The sequence below is a fragment of the Carlito syrichta genome, unplaced genomic scaffold (genome assembly GCF_000164805.1).
Source record: "Carlito syrichta isolate Samal-C Ts95f unplaced genomic scaffold, Tarsius_syrichta-2.0.1 Scaffold302944, whole genome shotgun sequence".
Lineage (NCBI taxonomy): Eukaryota > Metazoa > Chordata > Mammalia > Primates > Tarsiidae > Carlito > Carlito syrichta.
This window is the reverse complement of record NW_007247040.1, coordinates 276,095-285,043: the sequence shown is the minus strand read 5'-3', so window position 1 is coordinate 285,043 and position 8,949 is coordinate 276,095. Positions and strand designations below refer to the sequence as shown.

Sequence of the window (8,949 nt, the reverse complement as noted above, 5' to 3'; positions counted from 1 at the left end):
ATTTACTGTAGAGATGAGGTCTCGCCAGGTTGCCGGGCGGGTCTCGAACCCGCGGGCTCAGGCCATCCGCTCACCTCGGCCTCCCAAAGGCGCGGGACCCCCACAAATGCTTGTTGAATGACTTCGCGTTATACACCTCTCTCTGCACTTTTTCTTCAAAGCACTTAGTACGGTTTACAGTGATGCGTGTGTGTGAATATTTTATTCATGCTGTCTTTCTTGATAGACTGTGAGTCCCAGGAGGGAGGGCAGGGATCACGTCAGTTTTGCCCCCAATTAAGACCCAAGTATCTAGCACAGGGTGGGCTTCACGGCATTTGTTGACGAACAGAAAATGAACAGCCAGTGCTCTCGGGAGCTGCCAGTGCATCTCAACAACATGCCTTCCTTGGCAGACACACGGGTGTTTTAGAAACAGAATGAACACGCACAGCAAAAAGCAAGTGAGATGGGGGCTCACTTTAGGGCTTACCTTTCTGCTTGATTAGAAAACGTAGTACTGGATGCCAATCTAGGAAATAAAATGAATACAGTCACACAAAGGCCTTTGGTTTTCATAAAAAAATCCTCAGGACTGCGGTGGAACTTGGGGCAGTCAGGTTTAGATGGGGAGACATCCACAATGTTGACAGTTCCCTCCACCCAGGACAGAGGGCCCACTCTGGTCCATCTCCAGGTCAAATTTCACCCAGTCCCTGAATCCTGCTTTCTGTGTTGTCAGATATTTCCACTGAGAGGCAAGCAGTTAAAGATGAGTTTCTGTCATCTGCCACGCTACAAGATGGCATCTCAGCCAAGTTAGACAGTAATCAGAGCAACATTTGACCCAATCCCTTCCCATACTAATTAAAATTCATTTTCTTTGTATACAACCTCTGAAATCTAGTTACAAACAAACCATGATTCGCAAAAGCCTCTGTAGTAAAAATAGATGGAACAGGAGTATTTGTCAGCTAACTGTTGGCTTGGAACAATCAGGAAGGAAATCTGTTACACTGAGAAGATACATAACATGCAACTTTTGAAAAGTGTATTGATAAGCTTCTGTATGTGTGGAAATATTCTAGATGTTAGCGTGTAGAAAAGAAAACGTACTACATGGGTGGGTTTAGAAGAACATGTCTTGATCAGTAAGACACTGAAGAAGCAAACAAGAAGATGCTGCACGTTAATTCACTCTCTTAAGACAGGCAAGCGTGAATGGAGCCACGAACCCATGTGGGGAGGGACATGGGTCTAGCAAATGCTGACACCAGACACCATTCCCAGCGGGTTTGCTTATGTGCTCCTCAATGCGAAAGCACAACCATGAATGGATAAATGTAGCAAGTGAACTAAACCGTAATCAAGGGTGCAGTGAATGTGATCTTAAAGGCTGGACCTAGAGAAAGGGATAGGGGATATTTATGAGGGAGCCACGCAGAGAAAAGCACGCGATCTCATGGAGCAGCCGGGTGGTCCTGAGGGTTAGGCTGGGCTAGCACACGCACAGAACACCTGATGGTTCCTGCAGTCACAACGGGCACAGATAAGCTCAGTGCCCGCAAATCCACAGGACCCCATCTGTTCTTCGTGGTGCAACTGAGGCAAGCGAGGAAGCCCTGAACTGGGCGACGATGGGATTTGCTTCTTTGGTAGCTTTGGTGACCAGGCTTAGGTGGCTAAGAACTGTGGCAGCTTGCACTGGGCATGCTCCTGCCTCTTGCTAGTCTACCCAAAGGAGGCAGAGATTTAAGTGTGTGTGTATGCTAAGATGTAAAATGTATATGCTACCGGCTGTCCCATGCTTTCATTCAAAGCTCATGTGTTTACATCCTAACCATTGGCAATGCTTGAACATGGATTATTCTCATTTACGTTAAAACAAACAGAAAACTGAAACAAACCCCTCTACATAGCTAGCATAACTTAGATCAGCTGTTTTAAAGAGACAGTGACAGACAAGAACAATAATTCTATCTGTCCTAAAGCTAAGAAATATTGATAGTAGGAAGTGTGATCTTGCATTAATAAAAATCTCAACTCCATAAGTATTGCTGATATCTGATGCACATTTATCTGCAATTATTATGATTAGGGCAAAAATCAGGGGTTTAAGTTAAATAGTTCCTCTTTTCTTATCTCTCTAACCTGAACCCATCACTCACTTTGTATATTTTGAAATCTAGAGATGGAGTGGTTAGACTTACCTTTACGCCATCTCTGACTCTATGACTCCTAAGTATACTACAAAAAAAAAAAAATCCTGGGGCAGGTGGGATAAGAAAGTCATAGACTTTTGGGGTTGAGGCATCTATAATGCTTTCTTACTTATCTTCAACTTGAAATCAGCATTTTTCATTTAAAAAATAGATTAAATCTTAGCTCCATTAAGATTCCTTCTCTTTCGCTCCCGCAAATGCCAAGAATTTGCACAATCCAGGTCTTGTCCATCCCCTCCTTATAGACTTGCCCTAAGAAATTCTTTCCACCCTGAACTGCACAACACTTAGCACTCAGACCACTCTTTCCAGCATGTAATCGTGCCCTGCTGTGTATGACTGATCAGTGATTCCATAGAGCAGCTTCCTTCTTCAGCAACGAAACCACAAACACTTAAGGCAAGAGCTGGGTCTGATGCCTGCAGCCTACCGCACCAGCACTGGGACAGCACAGGTGGGAAACAGCACCTTCCTGTGGTTGATTTCGATCCCCTCCTGCGAGCTGTGCATGCTCAACTACAGTTTGTGACTGAATCCAAACTTGATTCATATGCATGAATCGCCTCATTTGTCTTCTAATGTCCTGTCTACTAAACAGAATTTTCTGCACATAAACACCCTCCAAGCAGCTAAGCTTAGCCTTCTCCCAGTCAGGCTGAGGGCCCTGCTTCCCAGCTGCGTGCATGTTCCCTTTATCTGAGTCACAAACGCGAACCTGCTACACGGCCATGTATCCCCTCGCCTGACAATGTCCCACATTTCATGGTTAAGTGAGGTGCCTTCAGATTACAGATGCCTAGAGAACCCATTTCAAAGGAGTAACTAATACTCACTAATGTTTACAAAGTGCTTACTACGGCCCACTGACAGTTCTGAGCATTGTCATATCAGCACACGTGGTAATAGGGAACAATGCACAGTCAAGTTTTCTCAGTGCAGTTCCCTCTAGCGTCGCTTCCACATTGTGACTCATGACTCTGCACAGCTGGAGAATTCAATCAAAAGACTGGTCCACCAGGTTTTCAAAACTAGTCTGAGTTGATCCCACAGATACATCTCACTTTTGAACCAGTGGTTTTTACTTCAAGAGACAGATTGAATCAGGGCCCTTCCGACAAACCCAAACAGAAGCTGACTCTCACCTTCCCACAGACTGCATGATATCCAGCAAGAGTGGGGCTGCCAAGTCTGGGCTTAAGTGAATGAATGTGGAGAGGACCACAATGGCCAGCCCAAGTGTTTCTTCATCATATTCTTCAAGAATAGCCCCACAGTCATGGCATCTGCAAAGAAAACAGAGGCATGCTTTTCATGAAGGCAACCAGAGTTTTAAGGTAGAACATAGGATACACACAGCCATTTCTGGAAGGGTTTGGAAAGGTCCTCAGAAGGAAATCAGTAGCCCCGTTCTAATAATAAGGAGGAGACTCTAGGGCCACCATTGCCAGAAAGAGCAAACAGGAAGGTTCTTTTGATTACTGAATTCGTTCTTTCAGTTCACAAGCTTCTGACCTACATATGAGTTATTGCTTTCTTGCAGAATGAGTGTGAGTTGGACTGTCTGAAGCTTCTGGTTGAGGGATTTTATGCATATGAAATTATGACTAGGGATAATCAGTAACTAGATTTTTCTTCATTTGTTGAGATTAAAAATGAAAAATGCAGCTGGGCACAGTGGTGCAAGCCTGTAGTCCCAGCTACTTGGGAGGCTGAAGTGGGAGGATCCCTTGAGTCCAGGAGTTCAAGTCCAGCCTGGGAAACACACCGAGACCTCATTTCTTAAAGAAAACAGAAGGGGAAAGAACAGTGCCTAGGCACAGATGGAAACATTAAAAAAAAATGTTCTATTTGTGGATAAATGGCAGGGTAGTCAAGTCAACAGAACAATCCAGGAAGTCTGGGAAGTTTGGATTGAGTCTCTTCTCTACCACTCACTTAGATCAGTCTTATGAGCCGGCCAGGCCCGCCAAGCGTCATATGCAAAAACACTGACAACGGCCAGTGCTCTTTAGTGACCTGCAGCGTGCTGCTCCTTAGTGTCCTAATGTAGGTCCGCATAATCAGCTCGGCCACAGCCAGCTTTACAGAGTGAGCAGCTCAAAACAGGAGCGGGAACGGGAAGCGAGGCAACCAGAGCTACGAGTGCTGTTGTGACTTTTCCATCTGTACCCTTTCTAAATATAAGCAAGAGAATTTTTAAAAGGTACATTTCTTACACATTTGACATACAGAGTCACACTGGTAACTAAAAAAGAGAAGCAGAGTACACAGACGGTCGAGAAGGCAGCCCGGAAAGGTTAGGTCTTGGGGGGTTACCCCAAGGCGGAGCCAGGGAGATCCTGCCACAGGCAACTCAGAACCCGGATGGACATTCTGAGGCAGCTGCACAAAACAGGCACCGTCACTTTCTCAGGCATCACCGACTGCGAAGCTGGTGGCCAGCTACGTGGACTCTCGCACCAGCCTTTCCTCCTCAGGCTCCTTCCCTTTGTGGGAAGCATGCCCAATCTGTCAATTACCAGGAAGCCTTCCTGGTCCAAGGACATCTCTTCAGACGTGAAATTCTACAGGTCTTACTCCTTGTCATCCTCGCCGAACCAGCACGTAGGTGCCAAGCGATATGCTGGAAGTTCAGAGTACAAAATGCAGAAGAAGTGGACCTCTCCCTGGGGAGCTCACCGTCTATTACAGAATGTGTACATATAAGCAGATAATTAAAAATGCAATGTGATAAGTGCTACAATGGGGAGATGTACCCAATGCTACGGAAACTCAGAAAACAGCATGATCAAGTCTGCCCAGTGGAACCAGGAAAACTCTGCCTTACACTGGGTCTTGAAGCATGAATCGGAGTTCACCAGGCAGAGAAAAGTACAGAGAAGGGCACCTGTGAAGTCACAGAGACGAAAATGCATCAGGCAGGCGCTGGAAAAGACAGGGGGCTGGGGAAGAGTTTCTGAAGAGCAGTGGGAGGCCACACCTCCAACAGTCTGAAGGCCCAGGAAGAGTGGGAGGAGACTAAGACCGCCAACGAGAGGCAGCTAGAGTGTGTCCTCCTGTGGAGTAAACCAAGACAGTCTTCTCGGTACTCAGAGGAACAGGATGAGCAGCGTGCCCGGAGACCCCTCAAAAAAGCGGCAATCACCACACACTGCAAGGAATAAAAAAATAAGTGGCCTGGGTTGGAGTCAGTCAGACTCTCATCTGAATCACCACACAGGCCCCCGGAATGCAGTGGGGAAGGTGGGTGAGGACAATTCCAAAGTTCTGTGCTTCTGCCATGAAACCGGAGGGACTCTGCGCCTTGCCGGGCTCCAGTCCCCCATGGGAAACTGCCTCACCCACCGCCGAGCTCCGCCAAGACCCACGTGGGCTGGCGCAAGAAAAAAAAGCCCTGGGCAGCTGCAGCTGTATCCCCGGAACTTGGAGGCTGCTTTCCAGCCAGGCTGGGAGGGGCAGCCCCAAGGGCCAACCCCCAGGTGGCAGACAGCTCCGAGTTTGAGGGGCGTGTGGCTATGAGCCCCCTGAGGCCTTGAGGCTGCCGCACCTTGACACTGGATGGAGGACTGCCGAGGCTAAGGGGGGGAGCAGGCCGATGCATCACCAGAGCAGCCTCTCGTTCCCTGTGTCAATGCTGGGGTGCCCCCTTCCTCCCACAGCAGCACTGTCCAGCGGCTGGAGACTCCCGCCAAAGCCCTCTGGGGCAGCCAAGAGTGTGCATGGGTGGGGGGCTTGGGTTTCTTTCCCCCAACCCCCTCTCCCGCACCCCCAGACAGAGAACTTGGGTAATCCCCAGAGCCCCACTGTCCACCCGTGTGGCTGGGCACCTCCCTGGAGCAACATATGCCTAGGAGAAAGCCACAGCCACCCTCACAGCTGGCTGTCCCCCACAAGAGCCACCTCCTGGCTGGAGGTCAACAGCACAGCCTATCACATCTGATGTGACACCTCAGCTCTGGGGAAGGTCTGATCCCAGACCCCCAGCAACTTCACTCTCCAGGCCACTCTGGCCACTATGATTCTGTGCAGGCACCCAGCACAGGACTACGCCGCGGGCGACTGGAAAACTCATGACACTAAGGCGACACACCACCAAGGGACCCCCACAGTGCCTGTGTCAGCCCCCTGCCAACCTCACGTAAGAGGAAACATTTCCCAAATGAGGAAAAAACAGAAAAATAATTCAGATGATATGAAAAAACAAAGTTCTCCAACACCGCCAAAAGACCACATGAACTCTTCAACAATGGAAGATAAAATGAAATGAAAACTTTGAAATTCAGAGTTAGAATTCAAAAGGTTGATTATAAAATTGATCAATAAACTTCAGGAGGAAATTGAAAACCAACATAAAGAAATTTTAAAAAGAAAGCAATTTGGGACATGAATGAAAAATTATCCCCAAAAATAAACACCTTAAAAAAAAGAGTTGAAATTCTGGAAATTAAGAATTTAAGGAAGTACAAAATGCAGTGGAAAGTAGACTAGAACAAGCAGAAAAAAAGGATCTCAGAACCTGAAGAGAAGGCTTTTGAATTAACCCGATCAGACAACAACAAAGAAGAAAAATTCAAGAGAATAGAACCAAGTCTCCAAGAAATGTGGGATTATGTAAAACATCCAAACCCAAGAATCATACCTGTTCCTGAGGAAGAAGTGGAAGCAACAGGTTTGGAATATCTATTTGAGGAAATAAAGGAGGAAAACTTCCTTGGCTTTACCGGAGATGTAAAAACATCCAATACAAGAAGCTCAAGGAGCCCCCAGAAGATTCATTGCAAAAAGGTCATAACAAGGCATAGAATCATCAGGTTATGCAAAGTTAATGGGAAGGGAATAATTTTAGGAGCAGAGACACAAAAGCATCACATAACGTACAAAGGTAAACTTAGCAGAGTAACAGCAGAACTCTCAGAAGAAATCTTACAAGTCAGAAGGGATTAGGGCTCCACCTTCAATCTCCTCAAACAGAATAGCTGGCAGCCAAGAATTCTGCATACCACAAAACTAATTTTCAGAAATGAAGGAGAAATGAAGTCTTTCTCAGATAGGCAAATGCTGAGGGAATTTGTCACCACTAGACCAGCTCTACAAGAAATGCCCAAAGTAGTTCTAAATACTGAAGCAAAAGGTCAAAAACACTAGTAGGAAGCTGCTGGAAATCAGAAAGCTCACAGGCTTTATGGAACATCAACACAATCAAGGAAAAACAAATAAATAAGTGAAACAACCAGATAACAACCAGTATGATGAATGGCATAGTACCTTACATATCATTATTAACTCTGAATGGTCTCCGTGATCCACTAAAAATATATACTGGCAGAATGGATTAAAAAACACGACCTAGGTCATTGCCTTACCAGAGTTGGTGTGGTCCATGTGCTCTTTGCTCTATGGCCATTGCCATGTTTCCTGGCTGTGGCCCCTTTCCCTACCTTGGGGAGGAAAATCCCTCTTTCTCTCTCTCTAGTTTACTTTCTAAATGAACTATATTTTCCAGTCTGAAAAAAAAACACACAACCTAAATATCTGATCTGCTGCCTTCCAGAGACCCATTTAACACACAGACTCCTATAGACTCAAGGTAAAGGAGTGAGAGAAAATATTCCATGCACCTGGAGAACAAAAATGAGCAAGAGTAGCTATTTTTATATTAAAAAAAGACTTTAAATTAACAACAGTAAAATAAGGCAGAGATGGTTATTATATAAAGAGATCAATCTGACAAGATTTGACAATTTTAAATATATATGCACCTCACACCACAGCCCCCAGTTTTATCAAACAAATTCTACTAGACCTAAAAAAAGAGACAGCAATACAATAATAGTGGTAGATTTCAACACTCCACTGACAGCAATAGACTGATTATCAAGGAAGGTCAACAAAGAAGCACTGGAGTTAAACTGGACCCTAGAACAAATAGAACTAATAGACGTCTACAGCACCTTCCACCCCAAACCTACAGAATATACAGTTTTCTCATTAGTACATGGAATATTCTCTAAGATAGACCACATGATAGGCCACAAATCAAGCCTCACTAAATTCCAAAAACTGAAATCATATCAAACAATTTCTCAGACCACAGTGGAATAAAACTAGAAATTAACCCCAAGAAGAACTCATGAAACCAAACAAAAGCATGGAAGTTAAACAATCTGCTCCTGAATAATCCTTTAGTCAACAATTAAACCAAAACAGAAATTAAAAAATTCCTCAAAATGAATTTCAACAATGAAACAAATTATCCTAACCTCCAGGAAACAACCAAAACTGTGCTCAGAGGAAAATTTATAGCACTTAAGACCAGTATTAATAAGACTAAAAGATTGCATATTAACAACCTAACGTCACACCTCAAAGAACTACAAAAACATGAATAAACTAAACCCAAACTAGCAGAAGAAAATAAATAACAAAGCTCAAAGCAGACTAAATGAAGTTAAAATTAAAAAACATACAAAGACTCAATGAAATAAAAAGTTGGTTATTTGAAAAGATAATCAAAATTGATAGACCACTAGCTAGATTAAGAAATGAAGGGAGAAGATCCAAATTAGTTCAATCAGAAATGAAAATAGTGACATCGCAACTGATATAATGGAAATTCAAAAGATCACCTGAGATTATTTATGAACATCTTTATGCAAACAAACTGGATAGTCTAGAGGAAATGGATAGATTCTTGAAAACATACAACCCCCTGATCTTGAATTAGGAAGAAATAGAAACTCTGAAAAGA

General features: G+C 44.5%; 1 protein-coding gene across 1 annotated transcript in view; it reads right to left on the bottom strand.

Moving 5' to 3' along the window:
• Window positions 1–472: 472 nt before the first annotated feature.
• Window positions 473–8,949, bottom strand: part of UNC79 (unc-79 homolog, NALCN channel complex subunit) — a gene marked incomplete at its 3' end in the record, with an annotated part of 165,707 nt that continues 157,230 nt past the window's right edge. The window contains exons 36-37 of the mRNA XM_021711940.1: window positions 3,344–3,484; window positions 473–511 (exon numbers count right to left, since the gene is read on the bottom strand). Coding sequence (XP_021567615.1) covers window positions 473–511; window positions 3,344–3,484 — 180 coding nt within the window. The remainder of the gene's footprint in view (window positions 512–3,343; window positions 3,485–8,949) is intronic.